This window comes from Strix aluco, chromosome 2 (assembly GCF_031877795.1).
Source record: "Strix aluco isolate bStrAlu1 chromosome 2, bStrAlu1.hap1, whole genome shotgun sequence".
Classification (NCBI taxonomy): Eukaryota; Metazoa; Chordata; class Aves; order Strigiformes; family Strigidae; genus Strix; species Strix aluco.
This window is the reverse complement of record NC_133932.1, coordinates 53,381,345-53,405,436: the sequence shown is the minus strand read 5'-3', so window position 1 is coordinate 53,405,436 and position 24,092 is coordinate 53,381,345. Positions and strand designations below refer to the sequence as shown.

Genomic DNA, 24,092 nt, shown 5'->3' with positions numbered 1-24,092 from the left:
CAAGACAGGATTATTTTATTCCACTCTGCTGCTGTACTCCCCCTGTAGCCACTGTGATTAATGGTTAGTTCCTAAATTGAAGATTGCTTCAGAATTACTTTCAGTTGGTCCTTCAGCACACAGAAGTGTGTCTTGAGACTGCAGACCCAAAGACCTTCACAAGAATGACTACCAGTGAGAAAATTTTACTTAAATGTGGGACTGAATTTATGGAAAACAATAACCAGTATTTACTACGTAAGAATACTTGGACTTTCAGGTAACAGAGAACTTACTGTTTCACTAATTTAATCTTCTTTTTAGAAGCCACTGTTAAAGGACTTGATATCCCATCTTTAAAAGTCATTAAATCAACCTGATTCCGGAGCATCTGTTTACTCTCGCTAGGCAACCAGTTCTCAGTACAGAACTGTTGGATACATTATCTGCTTAGACATTCAATCTATACCTATGAAAACAAAAAAGTGATGTATTCATTTCTAATGACAGCTTAAATTAACATGCTGTATGTACGTGCATCAAAAGGAGGGCACTAAAATATATACAGATGTGTGAAAGACTATCAGTTCTCTGTAAAATTTGTAATTTTAAAGAAATCTTAAAAGAACATGAATGTAATCAGTTTCATGCTAAATTCATGTGTGTTGCTTCAATAATGAGCATTTGAACTTTTTTGTACCTTTGGGGAAAATACTGGAGAACTTAGGAAGAGAGCAGAAAAGCCAAGTGTTGTTTCCCTGCTGCCAGAAGGCAAATGGAACCAAGCATTGATACGTGGCATCACCACTTCTCCCCGCTGTAAACCACTGTAAATCAGTTCTTTCCCTCAGAATCACATGGAGCTGATGTCAAAGTACATCGAAGGCACACGATGCCCAGCAGGAACAACCTCAGAGGACATGACTGGGTTCCCTGATCAGGGCTGCTGACTTCCAGCCAGGATGGCTGATTTTCCCCAATTTGTCTTGCTGGCTGGCAAGACAAATTGATTTTTTCCAGCAGAGAGGGGAGGAGGCCAGGAGAAGAAGCAGCATGATAAACATCCCAGCTCAGAGCTCACATGGAGAGCACGGTGCAGTTGATATATACATGCCCAGCAAGTTGGATGTGTGCCAAAGGCATCCAGCTGACTGCCCATGTGCTTATTCAGTTGTATATGCATAGGGTGCTGCATATAAGCAACTGATTGCTGCATATCTATAAATCTTTTTCCAAAGCCAGCGTGTTTTTCAAACAAGCCAGGTGGACAAGCAAGCCTAGGCCAGGTGTTAATAGAAAGCTAACTTTTCTTCAAATCAATGACATTTTAAAATACTCTCTTAAAAAGCACTGTAACTTTTCTGGTTGCAAATGGAGTATATCAGCATAATCTAAAAAGACAGACATTCTGCCACTTTGTATCTCTGTAATAAATCTACATGCGTGGATAACATTCTGCCCAGACTCTTTTCTCCCGTTTCGGCCAGATATGTAGCACTGTTTAAACATCTCTCCATTTGTTTGCCACTGATTAATCAGTCCGGTATTAGTTTGCTTGAACAAATCACAATCTACATGCACATATGCAAGGTATGGTTTTAATTCAGTAGTTTGTGAGGTTCTAGATTTTTAAATAGTTCCTCTTTCACAGTAACTTCGTTTTTCCTAACAACTGTGGAGCTACAGGTCACAGCCATACAGAATCTAATGCATGATCTGCATCTCAGAAATATCATTGAATTAGTGCAAAGAACTATTTCTCTTCTTGTACTAAATGAGTTTGTCTGCCTGGTTGAAAAATAACAGTATCACTAGAATTTTTTCAGTGCTTGTGACCTCCATAAATTCATGTATTATCTGTATGTATATACGTAACAGTATACCATAATTTGGACTGCCAAACAAATCAAGAGAGGACTGAAATTTCAAGAAAGCATATGACTTGGTAAAACAAACAAAACCCCTTCCATCTTCTCGATGTGATTAGCAATGTACTTTGCTGCTTCTTTCAATGTCTTTGAAATGGAAAATCCCAGGAAAGTAAAATATTGATAGCTATCATATAAGTTAATTAACAGCTATGGCCAAACTTAACCTCAGTTTTCAAATTTGACAAATTAACAGTTTTAAACTCTAAGGAAGTTAATCTTTAGTCTTAAATAGTTCTGTTCAACTCTTACGAGCAAAGAGTCAATGTGCTACTGTCAGCATTAGTCACTCATGGAAATGTACCTGGAGAACTGCAGATCTAATTGTACACAGTGCTTTGCAGTTCCCCGGGTGCAATGGAAACGATGAACGCTGCACGTCTTTTGCAGACTTGAGATTAGGACCTAAGTGAACGTCAGTATAATCTAACAGGTCAGGCTGGCTGATATGGATTCAGCCTAAGTCTCATTAAATGGGAGTTTTTCCAGTAACTTTTGGGGGAACAGGGTGTTGAAGGAGGACCGCCACCACTATCATCATTGTAATAATGCAAAAGTGACTTACATTGTCACAGAATTTTTATCACTGCTCACAGAAGAAGACAGTATGTGAGAAATTGTTTACCCCTCAAGACAGCAGTGTAGCCATTTGGCAGCAGGTGGGGGAAGGACACGCTCCCTAGAGTTCAGGTATATTGCCTTGAAATGTGCACTTTGCAGCGGAAAGCACCAAGGATCACCTGCAACAGGGCTAGTACTGAGAAGGAACAAACAGAAACTTCCAGGGTAGAGGGGATGGTGAAGGATGGTACTGCTGCCACCACTTCACTGTTAAGTTTCTAGTACAATCTACAGTCCTGAAGTGTCAATGAAAACCGACCACTTCCTATCTCAAACCCACACTTCCTGAACATCTCCTAGTCAACACGCATCTTCTGAGTTGACCAAATCCACACTAGTGATTTACTGCCATTTCCCACGTGTTCTCTTATGTCCGTTTTCTTCAGCCAGGAAAATAAAACCTGTAGGATTCCATGAGGAATGGTACCACTCTTCTACAGGAACATATGGCAAAAATTATGAGGACAACTCTTAGATAATCCATATGCCTACAAAATGTACCTTTCTTTTTTTCCACACAGGGCTCGGGCATAGAACAAAGAGAGTGAACGCTTCTTATCTGCTGATGTCAGTCCACACTGGTAGGAAATATGAGAGAAACAGAACAGAACCACGTAGAAATGAAGTGCAAATGTGTGCTAAACAGAGTATCTGTACTCTTGCTCAGAGCTGGCCTACTGCACAGGCATGGCTCTGTGCATACATCTTAAAAGACATGCAGAGATTTATAATGTAATATGGTATGTAACTTCAAGATGCGGGAGAAAAGTTTCTCTGTTCTGTGCTATTCTGTGAGGTATGATCAGCGCACCTGGTATCAACCTTCTCATGATGAGGTTCACATAGTACCATACAGTGCAGGTATACTTTTCTTTAGGAAACACTGAAGAGTGAGTTCCACAAACTTCTTGAAGGTTTCCACAAAAATAACCTCTGCTTGAAAAGGCCTGCAGTCTACCATCCCAGTCTAAGGGCTAACAGCTACTGACCAGAATGCTACGTTACTCTGGATATGTGAATGGCCTCTGCCTGGAATGGCCATATTTGTTTCTTTCTGATACCATATCAGTTAAATTGTATGGAATTCTGAGCCTGTACGTGAATATCAAGCTGCTGTTATGTGTATAAATTAATAAGAATAAATAAAATGGAGAAAAATGCAATTATTCTATTCAGAGGTATGACAGCTTTTCGAGAATCATTATGAATATCTGTAATAGCTGATGTATTTTGTTTTCTTATAGAGATCCTCCTTTTCAGTACTGGAATATATAAGCTTAAGGTGGTTCTTTCCCAAAGTATATTGGGAAAATGCCATAATGAAATGTAGCATACTAATGAAAGAAATGACTGAATTCCTCAAATTTGACTTATAAAGGAAGGTTATTGTTACAGCACTTACTCAGTGGAGAGGAGGATGAAAAGTTACAGTTTTAAATCCTTAATGAAATAAGATTTATGAAACACATTTGGTTGTATTTTTTCAAAACTTTCAGGGGTGTCAATTATTCATCAGTTGTAAAATGCACAATACTGCCATCTTCTGTATCTAAAAAGCAGCAAATTATGTGTTATTTTACATGTATGTTCTGCACAAGCAAACAGTAATAGTGATGTCAACTCCTCCATTTTAAAAGACAATCTAGAATCTGAAACAGGGTTAAGTAATAGAAGAGAGGTCATGGCCTGAATATTCATTGGTCAAATAGCAAATGTAACTGCTGACTACAGCAGTCACATGCTTGCTTTCTTCCTTGCTTGCTTTATTCTTCAGAATAAATAAGAGGATACTCATTATGCTGTTAATGAACAGCAGTCAATTAGTCTGATTTTGACAAAGCCTGCTCTGGTATGCTTCACTGCCAGCAGCTCAGACTACTTATGCAATATACTACCTCTAGGATATATGAAGTAACCTCCTACATTGTGGTTTATGACAATAACTTAGATCTTAATCAACAATGTGTATTATTAATGGCTATGTAAAACATGCCCAAATAAAACCTACGAATTCATTGCCTCTGAAGGCTGCAATCTATAATGCATGTCACAGAGGAACTGATTACTGACAACTTGCATATTTCGACCCATCATATCCATGACAGTCTGTGCACTGTGGCTCATTTCCTCCCATGAAATATGTTTATAATCAAGACAGGTAGTATGCCTCAGAGATGATGCTGAGAATATATCAGCAGCATCAGTTAAATTCATCAATGCACCGGTCTGGTGTGCCCCTGCTACACTGGAGCTGTGACTCCCCTCACCTCTTTGCGAGGCCGTAGCCCAGGGCAGCCACCCATCAGCCACGTTCACAGCAGCCAAGAGGCACGCTAGAAGCTCGCCCCGCGGCAGGCATCACACACTTCACGTTTCCACACATATTTCCTGATGCAGCTTCCAGAGCGCAGGCTGTCAGCAGCTCCTTACTGCAGCTGAGGAGCACCCACACAGCACCGGCACCGCAACGTGCAGAAGAAACGCGGGCTGCTGTTGCACTGCAAATTACAGGTAATCACAATGCAAGATGCGGTGGACTGCGTTTTTTCTGGTCTTTAAAGAGAGTTTAGTAAACTGGAATTTAAAACGCTACTTTTCCGTGCGTTCACTGAATCCTAAGTGCTTTTGACAGGAGGAATTACACAAACTCCATCTCATCTTCTAAGATGTGAATAGCCCTGGTCTTGTTTCCCGAATTTTGCAAAGGTACCGCTGACACGCTGAACGCGCCTCTGCTGGTCCGTGACCCCCCACCACCCAAAGCTGGGTTTCTCTTCCCCCGCACTCACCGCCCAGCCGGCCACAGCCCTGCCGCCGGGCGGCTCCTACAGCCGGCGGAAGGGCGGAGGGAAATCCACGCCCGCCAGCCCTCCCTCCGCTCAGCGACCCGGCCCTGGCCGCCGGGGGACGGCGGGTGCCGCTGCCCGCCCGGCCAAGGACCCGGCCAAGGACCCGGCCGCGTCACCGCCCCATGCCCGTCACTGCGCTGCCCCCCGCCGCCGCCGCTGCCGCTCCCCGTCTCCGAGTACCGGGGCCCCGCCGCCCCACGCCAAGCGGCTCCGGAGCCCGGGAGCCCAACAGCCGCCCGTGCGCGCGCTCGCCCCACCCACCCGCTCCCCGCTCGGCTGCCGGAAGGGATTTTGCGCCCTTCCGCCGCGGGGTCACGTGACATCCCCCGGTAACGCAAGATGGCGGCGCCCATGTTGCTACCCGAGTCCCCTCTGGGGAAGTTGAGGTGAGGCCGAGGCCAGTGCCGGTGCCGGGCCTCCCCGCCGACCCTAGGGGGAAGGGGAAGGGCCCGGGGGTCCCCGAGGAGGGTCACGGCCTGGTCCTGGCTGAGACCGCTCGGCCGCACGGCGGCCGCGGCTGAGGCCGCCTCGCGGCCGGGCCTGGGAGTGGCGCAGCTACGTGCGACAGCGGCCATGGCCGACCGGCCGCCGCCGCGCGCGGGGGCGGGGGGTGACCGGCGCCTGTGGGGGGCGGCGGGTGGGAGCGCGGCCTGGCACTGGGGGGCGGCGAGCGGGGCGGCGGGGGGCGCCCGCGGGGCGGGGCCGGAAGTGGGCGGGGGGGGCAGCGACAGTGGCTGGGGGCGCCGCTGCGCGGGGGGAGCGGGCGCTGCTGCGCGGGGCCGCCGCTGGGGTCAGCGTCCAGGGCCGGGGGGTGGTGCGGGGCTCGGCGAGGGCCGCGGCGCGGGGAAGCAGCCGGCGTGTGCGTGCCTGGGCAGAGCCCCGGCCGGCCCCCTCCGCAGCTGACGGGATCCCTGGTCCAGGCCTCGGGGTGTTTGTAAGCAGCTACGCTCTGCGCTTGCTGGAGCGGCCTCGCTCGGCAGTGCCGTGTGGCGGGAGGGGGAGGCAAGCCCCAGTCCTGAAGCTGTTTGCCCGCCTCCTCATGTGCTGCTGTGTGTGGCCTGGAAGTGAGGAGAGTTGCTCGCTCTCTTTCTTCCTTGGGCTTCAGGAGCACCTAAGAAAGGCAGGGAACGGGGAGGGAGGTATCCTCGCGTGTCAGCACCAGGCACCTGCTGAGCAGATGAGATTCCCAGGCAGGTGACATTACAGGAGGAGTCGCAAGGCTTGCTTGATCAAAGGCAGAGGGCTCAGCTGTGGCCATTGCATGCAGTCAGGCACTGGGCTCTGAGGGCAGGTGCTCCACTGCCGGGATAACCAGCACGGGGTTACTGATGGCATCCACAGGTGTGCAGATGGTGAGGTTGTGAGCAACCCTGCATGGAAGCCTCAGGTTAGAGATGCGGGTGAGGTTTTGGCTGTCTGAGTTATACCTATGGAATCTTTTAAAATTGCATACTCTGAAACAGAGAGATTTTGATCTCCCATCAGTATTTGGCATGGAAGAATGACAAGAGTTGAAGGTCATCCCTCCCTCCTGTTTTTCCATTATGAACTGGCTAGAAAGAATACAGCTAGAATGAAAGATGACAGAAAAGGGTTGATATGAAAAAGCTTTCAGATACTTAGACAGTTTCTAACCATAATGAAAGCAATGTGCTGTTTCTAGGCAGCATTGCAGGACTGTCAGAGAAGCAAGGATGAGCCTGGCCAAGCTTCAGTAGCAGAAGAATAGACCTGAGCATTACCTGTGGTGGTTAAGTGTGCTTTTGTTATCTGTACATTAAGACTGCTGCCTGTAGAGAATATCAAGGGAGAAGGAAAGTGACAGGACTTAACATTTCATACTCTGTAAAAGAGAGGAAAACTAGAATGTGCTGAAAGGTGTGCCAGGGTGGGAAATCACCAAATTTTTCTCCCTAATCTTACCTAGTGACCAAGTTTCAGAAACTTAAGGGAGATTTCATAGAGTTGATGATAACTTCGAGTACTGTAGAGCTCAGGAAGGGTGAGATTTTGTGTGTTGTGTCCGAATGTGATCGTTGCTGCTGTCCACATGCAGCTCTAACAGCATAGCTACAGATCTCATTGTCATGTCAGATGTCCCTGTAGAGTTACTGTTTCCTGTGAATAGCTGTTAGTTTTGCTGTTTTTGGGGTTTTGTAGTGTTGATATAAATTGAGTACATGTATAACCATAAAAGTCCTTTGTTTGATTGTTTTAACGTAAACAATATTCTCTCATCTTCAGCCATCAAAAATACAGAGCTATTCTGAAGAAAGAAAAGCGGAAAAAAAAGCGTCAGGCACTTGCCAAACTAAGAGACTCAGGTAACTGTGAAGTGGTTTGTATTGTCAGTGAAACTAGTAGTGATTTTTTTTCTTTTCTTTTTTAAAAAGATGTAATTTTGTGTATCTTTGTTGACAATAACATCCAGTTATTTAGATGCATTGTTTTGTGTGTTTTCTCAGAAGCTACAGAAAAAGATGAATCGGTGTCTGAGGAGGAAGAGGAGGAACTGGAAGAAGAAGAGGAAGAGGAAGAAGAAGAAAAAAAACTTGAGGCAGAAAGGTGAAAAATCTAGAAAATGGCATATATGCAGTAGATACATTTGTAGTCAATTATGTTTTGATACTTTGAAAAGTTTCAGTATATTCTGTAAAATAGAATTATTTTTGTATATTTCAGGCTACACAGTTTTTTCTCTAAAGCCTAAAGATTAGATAAGATGTAGTTATTGCTGAACTAATAAATTTGACTTGCATGCATGACAATTGCATGAGTTGTGGGTAGTCATTAAATTTTGTCTTAAGTGGTATGCGGTTTCCTTGGTAGACAAAAACTACATGAGCAGTGGTTGCTGAGAGAAGAAAAGGCCCAAGAAGAATTCAAGCTTAAGAAAGAAAAAGAAGAGGCTGCAAGAAAACGTCAAGAAGAAGAAGAGGTGATGTATAAACTGAGTGTTAGAGTTGTGTCTGGCAGTAAGGTAGACTTAGTGTAATATCTTCTACTGTTCTGTAGTGGACCCAGTTTTCTTGATGTTGGTATGTTTGAAAGCATAAGCTCTTCTTTCTTCCATTCTAGAAGAGCAAAATTAAAAAGGAAGAAAAAAAGACTTGTTAAAAGGGTTTTTGTCCAGAGATTTAGTTGCTTATGACTGGATGAAAACTTAACAGTCAAGGAGTTATAATACAACATGATAGTTTTGCATTTGACTGATTATAAAGCATTTGTTTCCTTAAATAATTTTTAAAATTTTTTTTAATCATAAAGAGGAAGATCAAAGAAGAATGGGAAGAGCAGCAAAGAAAAGAGAGAGAAGTGGCACAGCAGAAGCAACAGGAGAAGAGAGAGAGAGAGGTGATTCCTGGCAGTGGGAGGATAAACATGTTACATATCCTCTTACATTATCGGATGCAACAGTTGAAGAGGGATTTTATTCTAATTAGCAAACATATAAATGTGTTAGTTCCTTCTTCTCTCCATTCTGTCTAAATTTGTGAAACTATTATTCACTGTTAAAGAGGATCTGGTGAGTCCAGATACCTAGAAGGGTAACTAGTTTTAATGCATCTGGTTGTTCATAGTATGTAGTTTTTTACATCAGTTAAATACAAAGGCACTGCTGGGAGTGCAGGTTCTGATATGTGCACTTTTTGCATCATGCATTAAAGATAATCCTTATTTAATGTCCCAGTTGAACACAGTCAGTGTTGAAGAAAATGCCCAGTGAGGATATGGAATATGGAATTACATCGCTGCTGTTCCTTAACACAGTTCTTAATCAAAAGATACATTACAGCTCTTCTTTACCTGACTCATCCAACAGGACGTATCTTTTTTTCAGAGCTCCTTCGATGGAGGGAAAAAAAATGATACTGAAGATACTAGTCATTGATGACATTTCTGTTAATGATACATTCTTCTTGAGTTTTAGAAGTTGAATGACCTGGATGTAAGATGTCCTGTACAGAAATCCAACGTGAGGACTGGCCTATCGCCAGTAAAGGGTGATTGCAGCTTTCTAGGATTTGGTCATTTTAGCTTCACCACAATCACAAAAGATTCCAGTCATTTCACTGGGAGGTGTTTTGCTACTGTGTCTGGTAGCCACAGCAGGAGAAGAGACATAAGCAAACAGTATCATCCCCTGCATTTAATAGTTGGTTGTGTCACTGATTACATAACACTTGCATGAGGAATGAAAAAGAACAGCAGTTGTTGTATTTCCTGTCTTACTTCCTCTTGTGTTAAGTGTTCATTTGTCTCTTTGCAGAGTAGGAAGAAAAAATAATGATCGAGTTCTTTATTTAAGGTTGAGATACAGTTCCAAGGAGCTAAGCCATGGTAACAGCGGGATTTTGTTCCTTCCCTCTCCTTATGTCTGGGCTTGCCCAAGCCCTCAGTGGGCTAATTTGGTTCCTTGAACTAGATGGAAGTCACTTTCTTCTTTCTTTGGTTGTTGGTTTGTTTGTCTTGGTTTATTTTTTTTCTGGGTTAATGTTTTACTGGTTTAGTGAATTAAATTGGCTAATAGAGGGCATTGACAGGCACCCAGAGGAAAACTGAGTACCCAGCTGGGAGCAGAGTCACCCGTTTCAGCAGCGGAAAATTGTTCAATTGATTTGGCCTGTCTCTTGACACAGCAGCTTATTCAAATTCTGACTTACTGATTTTAAAAAATACATTTTTTTAAATTTAATTCACTCTCTTCCAAATTAGAACAGTGCTAGTGTGTTTTCTTGTGTTGGTTATGTTTAAATGTCTTTTTTCTTGGAGCTTACTAGAATAATTTGTTAGAACTAATTTCCAGCCAGTTTTGGAGAGTGACTTTATTGTCTTGTTCAGCCCACTTAGAAGAAGGAAGGGGAAGAATATACTAATTGTTTTCCTGTATTTGGAAGGCTAGATACAGTGCACTTATGATATTACAGCTTCTTAACAGTTACATGCTTTGCTTTAACAGAGGGTCACTAAGCAATGTGTTTTCCTGTGTGTTACATAGAATGTTCTTAATTAAAGAGTTTAGTGTAACTAAATGATTATGAACTTAACCAGACTGAGCACTAGAGCAGAAGATATATTTAAGTGTTCAGTAGTTCATTGATAGTTTTAAAAAAGAAGAAAATTAAACTTTTTAAGTTGTCTAGCATTTAGATTAGAAAATCATCTGCATGAGGCTCTTGTCTGATGTATCCTTTAACAGCTTTTCAGTACATCAGTTGCTACAGAGCAAAAGTAAAACTTCCGTTTTTAAAGCAAACCCCATCAAACTTTTATTATGCATAATCACTGAGTATTGTAAATTAGGTTCTTAACTAAAGAAACCAGATGTTTTGGGTGTCCTCAGGGTTTTCACTAGTCCTGTGTTTGCACCATTTATAGGCAGCTGTGCAGAGGATGCTGGATCAAGCTGAAAGCCAGGTATGCTCAGGGGTTTTTTGAGAAAGAACTGAAAAGTAATTTAATTGCTGTCCGGTGTTTGCCTTCTAGCACGTTGTCCATCTGCTCTCAAGAACCTAATGGCCTGAATAAATTTAATATGTAGTGGCTTGCATGAGCTGTAAACAATTATTTACTGGGTGGAACATAATTAAGCACGTTTCTGGCTGGTTGGTGGCAGTGCAGTTGTGCATACTCATTCCTGTTCAGGAGATCTGAGTCAAAATGAATCTGGAAACACTGCTGTGTGTTGTTCAAAAAAGTATGCATGATGGTTTATTTGTGAATCGGAATTCTAAGTAAATATGTCAGTCCTTCTGGCTGGCAAGACAAATTTGTCTTTTTAAGCAGATGGCAGGCTCTAAATAAAAGGATTCAGCAGTAGAGGAGGGCATAGATCCTTAAGGAAAAAAAAAGGAGGGGGAGGGAGAAGCTGACTGCTCGGCTGCCTGGAAGAGCATGGATCTCGAGCTGGCAGTGTGTAGTTAAGAAAACTGCAGTTTTCGTTTGAATCTTAGAGGGGATGATTCAGTCTTTCCTATTGTCTTAAAGAACAATTTGGCATTTTATCCCTGTCATATGGTTAAACTTGTAAAGATTCTTGCTATGCTTAAACCACTGGATGAATCTGAAAATTAAGTTTTAACCTGGTTAACCTATTATGTGTCGATTGCCATAGCTACGTTGGAGTTGTGTTCAGTTCCAAGTTATGTTTAAACAGTTCTTTAGGTAGGGAATCTAACTCTATTTTGTAATATGGGTAGAAAAATTCTCTGAACTACTACCTGCCCAGAGCTTAAGACGCATTGGCAGCCATTTCTGCAAAGGAATAGGCAGAAATTTGGCACATTAGAGACTTCATTATAGCATCAGTTGAGGGTTCAGTTACTGTTGAAGTGACAGTGCTGTTCTGTGGAAAGAAAATTATGACTGAGAGTCATGAACAGAACTGGTAAGAGGATCAAATGCTACTTGTAAATAAACAAGAGTTTTCAGTTGATTTAAAACGAGAACTTAGGGTAGTCCGCTTTACAGATCTTTTGGTTAGTAAAATGAAAATTCCCTTACTAAAATGTGTGTTTTGTTTGTAGTCAGTCAAGGCTTGCAGCTTGATAATCCCATTTTGAATTATAGAAATCTTAATGGCCCGAGATGATCAGTATGGAAGCTTTTACTTCCAGTACTAAATCTGAATTTAATTTTTTTTATTTCTGGCCTTTGGCAGGTTACTTTTATTTTAGCCTTTTCTAGCTGCATAAAAAGTGTTAATTATAACCTCACTGAGCTTTGAGCTGTTGCAGAGACAAGTAAGTAAATAGTTGTAGCTTTCTATCTGCCAGGTGTATAAACTGCTGCTCAGCGGGTCCTGGGGTGAACAGGTTTAGCTCAATGGAAAGAACCTGTCCCATTGTTTGTAATTCTCGTGGATAACGAATGAAATTGCTGTTTGAGGAGCAAGTATATTGCAACTCTTTTGGTTATAAAATCTTAAGAAGCTTTTCGTTTAGCAAAAGAAAACATCCAGTTCAATGATTTTTATGTTAAAAGGAAATTATGAATATAGACTTGTTCTTAAAACTGAACAATTATCAAGAAAAGAGGTTTCCATCACCAGACCCAAGGCATTGGGCAGCTTTGTAAAACAACGCTTAAAATAGTTTCAGCTTGCCTTGTACTCATAATTGCATGTGGATTTAATTGATAGTTTTGGTTTGATATTACTTTTCTTTATTATTTTCTAACTTCTGTGTATTTTAACATTTTTTTTCACAGCTGGAGAATGGTGTGACCTGGCATAATCCAGAGCCCCCAGAGAATATAGGAACAGAGAAGGACAGAGCGAATTGCCCTTTCTATATTAAAACAGGTTCCTGCCGATTTGGAGACAGGTAATCAACTGAGTATTTATCAGCATAGAAGTGTTTTGGAGAGATGGAAGGGAAGCAACTTCTTCAGGTCATATGCAAACTGAAGAAAAATTGCTATATAAATTACTATCATGCATTTGGATGTGGTTCTGTTACTCATGATGGAACTAGACATTGAGAGCAAAAGCATTCCTGGCTGGAATTGAACTATTTATTGTTATGGCATATTATTGATGGTGCATTCTGGTTACATAGGTCAAACTGACTTTTCCTTACCTCTGACACATGGGCAGATATATTCAGACAGAATATATTTGCTTTCTGTTATTAGTACGGGGCTGATATGTCAGATGATGGTTTTTTATCTTGTCTAATTTGCATGTGCCACATTGTCTAAAAAATAGAATCAAATTTCAAATGGACTAAAGCAAGTGAACGTACATCTGCACAGTTGGGAAAGCTGTTGTGTAGCTTCCAGAATTCTCCTGTTTGCATGCTGTTTAAATGTGTGATATATTCATTCTTGATTCTTGTATACTGTTACGAGTGCCCTATATCAGAAGGGAAGTATAATAAAAGGCCAAGAACAGAGGACAAGATGATGAGAGATGAGGAACAGCTTCTGTAGGAGGAGTGGCTAACTAGTCTAGACTTTACTTTCAAAAAGATGTTGGAAGACGGATGTGGTAGATGAACATTGAACTCATGAGTAGGATGGGAAGGATTATTTGCTTTTATTTTGAAACAGTTTAATTAGGTGTTCCTGAGTGTTTACCAGCTTTAAAAAAAAAAAGTACTTTCTCATATGAAACAAATGGCGAAACTTGTTGCCAGAGGACACAGAGAAAGCCAAAAGTATAAATGGGTTCATGAAGTACAGGTTTATTGGTGACCATTAAAGATGATAACCCAAATGCAGCATCTGACTAGAAAATCCCTGAATTTTTGTGTGTGTTAAGGAGAACTGATAGCTCGGCAGGGAAAGACTGATACTTATTACGTGAATCTTCAGCATAAACTAATAAGGCTGGTTTACTAGCTTATATCACTGAAACATGTGTGGTCCAGCTATTGTAGTTTTCTTTATCCTAGAACTAATTTGTTTTAGTGTGATGTGTATTGTGGATAATTATGTGATAATTCAGTTCTATGGAAGCTTCGAGTCCACATCTTTTTTCTGTTCTGAAATATGTGTTGAATTCCTAAATAAAACTTTGGCCAGCTGTTCCACTGCAGGCAGCGGTTTTGCTTTTCAAATATTTATTTCTTTGTAATCTTTGCAGTATTTTGTTTCAGTGGTATTTAATGGGCGTAACCTCCTTGGATTAATTATGAATTGCATAAAAATCAGTTTTGCTTTGAGCTATGAATAGCCTTGGTAAATAAATCCTGAGAAGCATCATATTCTGCCCTTGTCTCGCCTATGGTTGTTGATCTCAGCTACCTCTCCTTCATCTTCCTTCGTCTTCCTCACATACCTGCTTCCTTCATATTCTGGTCATTTCAACCTCTGGTGTTGACCATAAGTCGAAGGGCTGAGATACAACTAGAATAAGGACTAGAAGAATGGGTTGGAAGCTGAAATGGCCTGCAAGGTTGAAAAATTGAGAGCTAGTGTTATCAATAAAGTACTTGTTAAATCTTGTCAAAGCTCACTATGCCTTGTAGAAGCTAAAACTGGCTGTTATTAATTTCCCCAGTAATTCAAACCCTAATATTTTGTAGTAATACTGGATTTTGGGTCATGCATTTTCCTCGGGGTTCCTTTTGTTCTGTCATGTGCTATATTCATTGTTTGTATAGGCAATATTAGTTGGGTATAATATTTTGAGTTGTGTCATTCAGATAGAACAGTGAAAGAAGGCAGCTTCTAAAATGTAAAAAAAAAAAAAAAAAATGTCTCTAGTTTTAGTTTTGGATTTGGAGTTTTGTTTTTTCTTATTTTTGAAGTCTAAGGTCTCAACCAGAAAGTGAGAGTCAATTTTTGGCTGACTGGATGCAGAAAGAAACTTCCTACCTGAAGTCTAGGTTGTAATTGCCCGTTTTGAGACCTGACCTCCCTCCAATTTGTCTGTACTTTGCTACTGCTAGATAAAGAGAGAGAGTAGACTAGTCTGTTTTTCTGATCATGTCATGAAAAGGAGAAATGTGTTGGAGAGTGCATGACCCGGTTGCTTGGGGAAGTGTTTGAAACAGAGATCATAAAGCACACTGAAATAAACATGGAGGCTCACATCTATGTTCTTACTGAATCTAAAGGTTTGTAGGGGAGAACTGTATTGCAGCATGTGAGGGAGGTAGCCTGAATGTGATGGATGGTGAGGAAGATCTAATAATTATGGCTGCCAAGAAGATGCAGATTAAGATAAGACTTACTTAGAAGAATCATTTTTTTAGAAGTGGAAAAATACCAATCTTGTACTCATCCCACTTCGTGTCTTAACATGCTTTCCTTCCCTCACTCCCTCTCCCCACCCCTCATATGATAACAACTTCAGTAAAAGTTGTTCAGTTTGCAAAAAGAAGAGCAGGGACTTGCTTTAAAATGTCTTAAAAGATTGTCAGTAGTCTTTCTATAAAGGTCCTCAGAAATGGGGAACACATTTAACTCTAGTAGCTCTAGAAGAAGTTACTTTAGCTCTTATTATGTTACTGGTATCTATAGTTTTTGCAGATGTGCTTTTTTAAGCAAGAATGTATTTATGCGTGGCAGAAAGCATTAAGATAATATGCAAACTAACTTCTGAAAAATTCGTTTGAATAGTTGAAATACGTTGATCTTCCACTAATGGATTTTTTTTGTAATAACTGTTACTCAAAAATGGCAAGTGTTTGAAGCTTCAACAAGTGCATCTTCTGCTGAAAGTGCTAATCTTTCCACTTTTCTTTCTTCACTACAAATGTCCAGGTGTTCTCGCAAGCATAACTACCCAACATCTAGTAAGACACTACTCGTCCGAGGGATGTTCATTACTTTTGGCATGGAGCAGTGCCGGAGAGATGACTACGACACAGACGCGAGTCTCGAGTACAGTGACGAGGAGACCTACCAGCAGTTCCTGGAGTTCTACGAGGATGTGCTCCCTGAGTTTCAGAATGTGGGGAAAGTTGTTCAATTCAAGGTATGCCCCTGAGTGTAATAGCTTCTTAAATATGTAACATATACCACGTAAGTTGTGTTTTACTAGCCTTAACGGGAATTCTGTCCCGCATCCCCTAGGTAAATCCCACATACATTAGAGAACTATGGAGTGTCCTTACAACAAACTCTGCATCTCTCATGTCACCTGTAAACTTGCCACTGCTGTTACAAAACACTGTCTTACTCTGGGTAAATCTTCTCTCCCATTCCCCTGAACTGTTAATAAAGCTTGTGCTTTTATATTGCAAGTTATTCATACTGCTCAACAGTTCCTTCTTTACTTAGCCCATGATAAGCCCCAGAGGGTCCACTAAGACTGTTAGACAATATAAATATATCTGGGCTATTGTATTTGTGCCTAAGGAAGGAAATTGTGGGGGTATAAAATGTATTTTGAGTATACACCCAAACAATGTCATTTTAGGACCGTTTGGATAAAATAAAATCAAATGAAAATGAACTGAAAAGGTAGTAGATATTTCAGAAGGAGGAATTATAAAAAGGTAAGTTATGTAAATGGTGTTGAGATTTGTCATCCATCCTTAACTTGTGCATTTGGTTTGCTGAACGTTCTGCATTTTTCCCATTTATATTATGATTTCTTATGGCGGGGGGCGGAAAGAGGGACCTGTCAATGGAGACCTCGGAGATGAATGATGTGTGTTAACAGTAACATGTCCCCAAAATATGCAGCTTGGATAGTGAAATCTCATTGTAGCAGAATCTATTGCAGCATCCCTTTCTGCTTGCCATTCCTGAGTGGTTTCCTGCAGTCACCAGGAGGTACACAGTGCCTTTTCTCCTTTTGTTTTAATCTGCTGACAGCTGCCTCAGAACTGAGATTGTATTAGCATTTCAAGCAAGAGGAGAGTAGAAAAAGTGAATTTTCAATAGTTGTATAATGAGCTTTATAGGTAAGAAACCTTCACTTGCTTGGAGGAGTATCCTCTCCATATTTTGACTCATGAGAGATATTAGCAAGCTGTGCTCCATCCTAGAAGACGGGATGTAGATTCCCAAAGGAGTGTGGGTTGAAATGCTGTCTTACCATCAAACTCGGATCTCGACTTTGTATCGGTATATACAACTGTGCTAAGTTGCGCATACTTGGGTCTCAATGACTAATAACGGGGTAAGAGCTTTTAGTGTGGCATTTCTTGGCTTCTGAAGCAATTGTGCAACTGTAATATGATTCTCATGGGCATTTCCATTATATTAGAGATGCTTAGAAATTATGTGTTGGCTGCAGGGATCTTAACTGTGATTGAGTGGAGTCTCTGCTACCATTTAGAATCAGATTATACACACCCCTCTTTCAGCTGACTTCCCTTTCCAATGTATTCCAAGGCTTTATTCTTGCTGTTCTTCCTGGGAAGCTACTTCAGAATCTGGCGGACCCTAACAAAACACACTTCTTTTCCCCCACAAAAATGTCCATGGCAAAATCATTCTCACTTGTTCTTGTGTTGATGTTGTTTATCTCAAATAGTTTGCTTATTCCGTAATATTTAATTATACAACTGCTTCTTGTTGTGTCTGAAGCCCTTGCCTTACCCGGTGCCCAGTGAGGTATACCCTGAGGGTCAGTCAGGGTTCAGTGATGAAAGGAGCTGCTTGGTGCGGGTATGGGAAGAGGCCTGGGGGAAAAAGAGGCTGGGCTCACAGTTCTGCCCTGGAGAACTGCGTTCTAGCCTCCTTGGCCCAGCCTGTCTCAGAATCTTTTGTAAGTAGCAACAAGCTTTTAGGAAGTGAAATTGTGTATTTTTGAGAGCTTTAGATATACTTTGAATGTTAAATCATTATGAAAAGAAGTGGTTTGGAACTGTACAGTGAAAGCTAGTGACTTCAGCTTTTCTAACTCATCTCACAGGGATGCTGTGAAGGTAAATTGCTCTATAGATTCTCTTACCATAATGAATCCCACATTTCCACATGAGGATGCTACTAAATATTCTCAGAGCAGGATTTGGCTGTTGCACAGTAGGATTGGCCCAGACAAGTGCAAGACAATTGAGTACAACCTGTCTTGTGGATGAAGTGAAGCAGAGGTTCCAGAGTTTTTTGTTGGGTTTTTTTGGCTAAAACTAACTGTTCAGAAGCAAATCATATATAAGTTCGTATTGATGAGTTGTCATAAATCAGAATGACTCCCATCTCAGCATGCGTGAGCTGCTGTATAGCATAAACCTTCTGTGGTGCTAAATTAATTTTTCCATCCCGTAGGTCAGTTGCAACTACGAGCCTCACCTGCGAGGAAATGTGTATGTCCAGTATCAGTCGTAAGTACTCTCAATCTTACTAAGTTTTAGAACTAAACTGCAAAGTCCAGTAATGAACACTGTTTGTATAATCCAAGTGGTTCATTCTCATACTGTAATGGGAGCCTAAAATTGGTAAGGGTACAGTCTTAAATGACTGTATGATGATAATGCTATGTGTCATTTTTACTTTTTAAAGGGAGAAGGACTGTCAGGCAGCTCTTGCTCTATTCAGCGGACGATGGTATGCGGGTCGACAGCTTCATTGTGAATTTTGTCCTGTGACAAGGTGGAAAACTGCTATATGTGGTGAGTCACATAAACACTTGGAAAAGAGAATGCGTGTTACTGAAAGAGTACTTAATGGAAGTGCAAAAGAAGGAATTAGCCTGTAGCTTTCAGATCTGCCTAATGTTGTAGTTCATTTCTGTTTGGAAGATAGATATGGTAACTGGCTTGTGTAGATCTAGGAAGGAAAGGGAATGTTCTTACCATGTCATCTAAGTGTCTGAATCATTCTAGTGGATCTACCTTGGACTGGAAAAGAAAGTTTGGATCCTGACTTTGGATATAATAATCTTAAAGTGGAACTACAGGAAGTACTAATTTATCTCTTTAAAAAGCAACAGCAGTTTCTGAACCATCAACAGTTCTTAGCAGTAACTATCACATTTGACTTTTCTGTATTTACATTCTTAGGTTAAGGTAGTAAAATTATCTATGAAAATTGTTTTAAGCTAAAACCTTCATAGCTGTTAAAAAGTTAATTCCAAGAAAAGTATATATTGAAAATTAATCTTGCGTGAATTAAATTGATAGGTGGTCAGATGCATGTTTTTCTGTTTGAAGAAGCAAAATTCAGGTTATTAAGTTTCTTTCCAGTAGGTACATAATGAAGAAAGAGATTTAACAGGTCTGGTTCATAAAAAACCAAACCCTAATCTGTTGCAGGCTTATTTGAAAGGCAGAAGTGTCCAAGAGGGAAACACTGCAACTTTCTTCATGTATTCAAAAATCCAAACAATGAGTTTTGGGAGGCCAATAGAGACATACGTATTTCTCCTGAACGGACTAATCAGTTGTCTAAAAACTCTGAAAGGAGAAACAGAACGAGCCATCGTGATGACTATTACAGCCGGTCAAGGAGAAGGGGCAGCCCAAGCCCAGATCATTCTTACAGGAGAAATGGAGAATCTGAGAGAAAAAAGAATCGCCGCAAAAACAAGAGAAGGCGCCGATCTGGAAGGTCAAGAAGTCGAGAAAGGAGGAGGTCTCGCAGCAGGGGGAGAAAGAGGAGAGGCCGCAGTCGCAGCAGAAGTCATAGTCGAACACGCAGCAGGAGCAGAAGTCGGAGCTCCTCTCGATCCAGGAGCAGGGGTAAAAAGAGATCGAGCAGCAGAGGAAAAAATAGTGAAACTCCCAAAACAAAGTGAGAATTACTTTTTGAAATTGCTAATTGATCAGACATAAAGCTGACAAAGAAATCTTTCCAGTAGGGCATCAGATATATTTGAGTTTCAAATAAAGTGTTCTTGCACATTAAAATGTTTCTTCCTAATAAAGGAACCTAGTTTATTGTGTGCTAAGCTTCAGAAAATTAAAAGTTTAAGTCCTATATAAGGTGTGAATGTCAAGTACTCTAGCTACTCTGTCCCTCTGAACTGCTGCAACATCTGGACACATACTGAGTACAAATAGAAAGAGAAGTAAAGCTTATTCAGTATATGCTTATTTCTGTGTTATGTGTGTGTTAAGTGTTTACTGTCTCTGTAAAGGAGTTAGTACAGAACAGCCAGTGTGCTGTAAATTCACACCACAGCATACTGCAAATTGAAGTCTGCGTAGAAGACTGCCATTTATATTTTCCATCTGTTTATGGGAAATCTCTTTCTAGACAAAGGAATATGTTATGAGTTGAAAAGGGATCTAAAAGGCATCACTGTTTGTATAATACTTGCCCAGTAGGAGCTTTGTGGTCACAAGTGTTGGATTTTCCACTCTCCCCTGACTGAGCTGCTGAGCTAATTGCCTGTAGGGATTGCAGCAGACTAAAACCAAGTAGGAAGTACGCAGAAAAACAATCAATTTATTCAGTACCTTAATCCCTAAGAAAGAGTGGAGACCATGCACTTGTAATGCTCAAGTGAGGATAGAAAATACTTTGCATACCATTTGTAGCTGAAAACAACCTGCCTAACCTGTGATGGAGTGGTGGAAAAGTGTACATCTGGTAACTGAAGATGCACGTGTAGTTGTGAAGGCTCAAGATGGTTGCAGAGTGGCTAAAGAATCCAAAGGGCTTATACCTGAAACAATACTTCAGGTTTCTGGGAGAGGATGACTTGACTTAAAGCTGCCTTAGGCTTATTTCACAAGCAGTTCAAGGCACCCTGCGGTCAAGGTGGAGGGTAGGGTACATAAAAATGAAGTTATCAGGACAAAACGTTTTTCAGATGACAGCTATGTACCTGCAATTAGATAAATGCTGACAAATATTTCTGACAAATATTTCTTCACTTTTAAACGAAAGAGTTGTGCTGTTAAATGGACTGTACTTCACACTGCTTAACTTCAGGTTAACTTTGGCACTAGGCGTCCTTAAGCGCTCGGAGAGAGCAGTTTGTGGCACTGAAGGTGCAGTTGCCCTGAACGGTCTGCAGAGATACCTCCTTCTCTTGAGCCTCTCCAAAGAACTTGGGCTCCTGCTTTTAGAGTACAGTTCAGACCACCTAAGTTAGAAGCCTCAAGTAGACACGAAGTGCTCCCAAACAGGTATTTGTTACATCTCCAACAATGTTAACGCAAAGTCCCGTAGAAAATCTGCATTTCCAAACTTTACGATAGCATTCTTCACAGCAAGAATGTTTTTCCCCCAGGATAGTTAAGAGTGAATGAACATTGCTTCTGGATATAATATATATATTTTTGCTTTTCTAAATGCATACTGCACCTAGCATGCTGATTATACATTTTCCTTCTTTCATGTGTAACTGTTGTCCAATATGGAGTAACACAACGAAAGTGCTATATATCGATGTTCAGTTCAAACCCAACTTTCACTATATATTGTCATAACTGTAGGCAGAATTGTAGCTTAGTTAATTTGATTAAATGTTTTAGTTATTAACAGATGTAGGAATTGTAATTTAATAGCATAACTTTTGAAATAATAACTTGGTTTGAAAGGCATATTTCAAAGGATAGACAGCACTAAGTTTTAAATTATATTTGAGAAATTTGTGACCACCAGTTTCTCACAATGTATCTTTTTCTGACTAGACCTTACAGACAGATTCTCCCCGAGGTTTCTATTTTTTCATAGATGCTCACTTGTCTAGTTGGGTCACTTGTGCAGAACATGGCAAACTCTGGTTCAGTTCCCTGGAGCAGAACCGAACGGGCATTTCCTACTTGCTGAGATGTACCACCAGCAGGCCAGTAACATCCTCCTTTCACTGGTGCTGCCTTGCTTCCCGCAACTCGTGCTGCTGAACTAGCCTGCTGGTGAAGGCTCTCGGGTGGAGGAGTTGAGTCCTGCCGGCTGTAGGATGTTGTATGTCCTGCGGCAGGCTATCGCTGAGCATTATCTGAGCAAAATCAATTACTGAGCTCAAAACAGCAGCAGTGGAATGGGTGGTGGGAAGCTGTGACCAGGCGGGTGAAAAAAGCAAAGCAGGCCTCTGTAGGATTAGAAACCAAGTGCCAACTAAGACCCATGTGAGAATTCTACAGGTGATTAGGCTCCTTGTCCCCATGGTTTTGTAATGGGATCTGGGAAGCTGAGCTGCTGTATTTTTTTAAAAAAAAAAGTTCTTGTAAGTAAAAAAAAAAAAAAACTTGCTCAGAGATGCATGTAAAAATTTAAATATACTTTATTTCTGCTAATATAATGGCTGAAGCTTCAGCTTTTTTCTTTCTTGAGGTCTGGACCCAAACTTACTGACTGTACCTGCGCAGTGTAGGACTGGTAGCTGTAATTATCATTCACTTTGACATGCAGTCTGTTTATTACACAGAAATTGAGTGCTGTAGATCTGACGTTTAGTTTGCATTTGTTAGCATGAAACCTGGAATTCAACCAGTTTTCTAACTTCAGAGTTCATGTATTTCAGTATTGTTTCCCTACTTCATAATCTTAAGTAGTGTTATATGCATGGTTTTGTGTTTATTAGCTGAGTGAGCTATTTATTCTGAAGAGACAAAGAGACTAGAAGTTTTTAAATGTTAAGCTTAATTCTTCTTTTTGCAAAGGGGAGAGGCCCCAGAAGAACACAGAAAGGATTTAAATTTGCAAGGAATAGCTTGTTCTCACTGCGTGTTACTCTGCCTATTCCACATAAAAGGACCTTATAAAGTGAATTAATATCGGCCAAGTTTTGTTTTGTTTTTAATGACTGCTTAAAAGCAGCAGCTTTCAAAATTCTTTTTTTCAGTTGTGAAATGTGCAAGGATCACTGAGGTGCTTTAGAGCGATTATGAAAGCAGGCGTTTACACAGAGCTGCAAGAAGCCAGTGGGTTAGGGCCTGCCAGGCAGCTCGTTTCACAGTCAGGGTGGGCAGCAGGCACTGCTCCTACCCTTGGGGCAGTAAGATGCCCTTTTTCCCGTGGCAGAAGGGGGAGAGCGAGGTGGGAGCTCGTGTAGGCAGAGGCCCCATCGCTGCCCAGCAGCAGCACACAGGCAGCCAGGACCAGGGCCTGCCCCTTGCAGTGGCGTGGGCTCCAGCTGTGGCTGGTGGCTGTTTCCATGGGGTTTCCCTTCCCGCAGCCACCCACCGCGCCCGTGTGCTGAGCAAGGCTGCCAGGGGTGAGGGAGGGCAACAAGCACACAGGGAAGGCCTCTCCTCTCTGGGCCTTCCCTTGCTTGTACATCCTAAGTAACTTCTCAGCTTCATGTCCCTTGATGACCGCATGTCCTTCTCAGATCCAGTTCTGCATTACCACATTCAGTGTATCAGAAATTGCCCTGAAGTTTACCAGTGACATTCCTGTGGGCTAAATAACATTTTTTCAAAAGAAATGCAAGAGGCTCCTTACAGATGCTCTTGCTGCCTGTCCTGGATCGCATTTCTTACAAAACATGGAAGTCTATACTAGTTAATAACTTAAAAGCTTAATTTACTTTCTTACATCATCTAAAGAGTGCAGCTGATTTTGTTTTCACTGTAAGTTCACTGTAATTAAAATAAACCCCAACTATTCCACATAACCTTCTATTTAGCACTCATGTATCACCTGAATTCAGTATCTATCTCTGATTAAAAAAACCCATATAACACTGACAAATTACACTTCAGTAAACTATGAGTTTACAACACAAGCTATACAAGCATAACCAATGGCACAGGGTAACTTAACAAAGGCAGCCACAGGGCGACCACCATCCTGACGTTAACCCAGGCACAGCAGATGCTCAGGAAGGCCTCTTCAAGGTGAAGACTAGGATTCAGTGAAGTCGAAGATGCTCAAGCCAACAATCACTTGCCTAAACAATCCAGAAATTCTAATTGATTCTTTAGCTTTCCCCCACCCCTTCCCTGTAAGATAGGAAATTTTAAAAAATATTTTGTTAAAGAAATGCCCTAAAATGGTTAAGTTTTCCCCATGCTTTTGCTGATAACATCAACCAGTTCAGCTCTTTTAGAAAGCTGGAGAACAGATTAATCTGAGACATTTTTGGTTGAGAGTAGGATTGTGAATGTTTCATTGACTTGCTCATAATTCCATTTAAGGAACTGAATATTCAGGCTGTATTATCCAGAACCCTCTCTCAATATGTGGTTTGTTTTAATTTTCAGATGAAGTGGCACTACCGCATCAATTTAACATCCACTTTAATAAATTTCATGTTTAATGTGGTAAGCCTTCCAAAAACTTGCTAATTTATTGCTTTCTGTACAATTTAAATGGATGTAAATAACTAATCTTGGACACAGTATACTCACACATTTTTTTAATAAAGTGCTCAAGAACAGGTTAAGCACTGTAATAAAATTTCCCTTTTTTTTAAGCC

General features: G+C 41.2%; 1 protein-coding gene and 1 long non-coding RNA gene across 5 annotated transcripts; both read left to right on the top strand.

The window, feature by feature from the left end:
- The first annotated feature begins 134 nt into the window (after nt 1-134).
- On the top strand, nt 135-3,691 carry LOC141920194 (uncharacterized). The gene is made up of 2 exons (XR_012622249.1): nt 135-259; nt 3,050-3,691. It is a non-coding gene; the product is annotated as an uncharacterized LOC141920194 (long non-coding RNA).
- Nucleotides 3,692-5,688: 1,997 nt separating this feature from the next.
- Nucleotides 5,689-24,089, top strand: ZRSR2 (zinc finger CCCH-type, RNA binding motif and serine/arginine rich 2). Of its 4 annotated transcripts, none has more exons than XM_074814742.1 (12): nt 5,689-5,763; nt 7,622-7,701; nt 7,843-7,942; nt 8,207-8,315; nt 8,645-8,731; nt 10,757-10,795; nt 12,587-12,702; nt 15,590-15,803; nt 18,047-18,102; nt 18,281-18,390; nt 19,033-19,510; nt 23,878-24,089. In XM_074814742.1, the coding sequence occupies exons 1-12, from the start codon at nt 5,717-5,719 to the stop codon at nt 23,879-23,881; spliced, it is 1,440 nt and encodes a 479-aa protein (XP_074670843.1). In that variant the 5' UTR covers nt 5,689-5,716; the 3' UTR covers nt 23,882-24,089. The 4 variants fall into 4 exon arrangements, with proteins under 4 accessions (XP_074670843.1, XP_074670841.1, XP_074670844.1 ...); XM_074814740.1 differs by having other exon boundaries at nt 20,674-24,089; XM_074814743.1 differs by lacking the exon at nt 10,757-10,795 and having other exon boundaries at nt 20,674-24,089.
- The last annotated feature ends 3 nt before the right edge of the window (nt 24,090-24,092 follow it).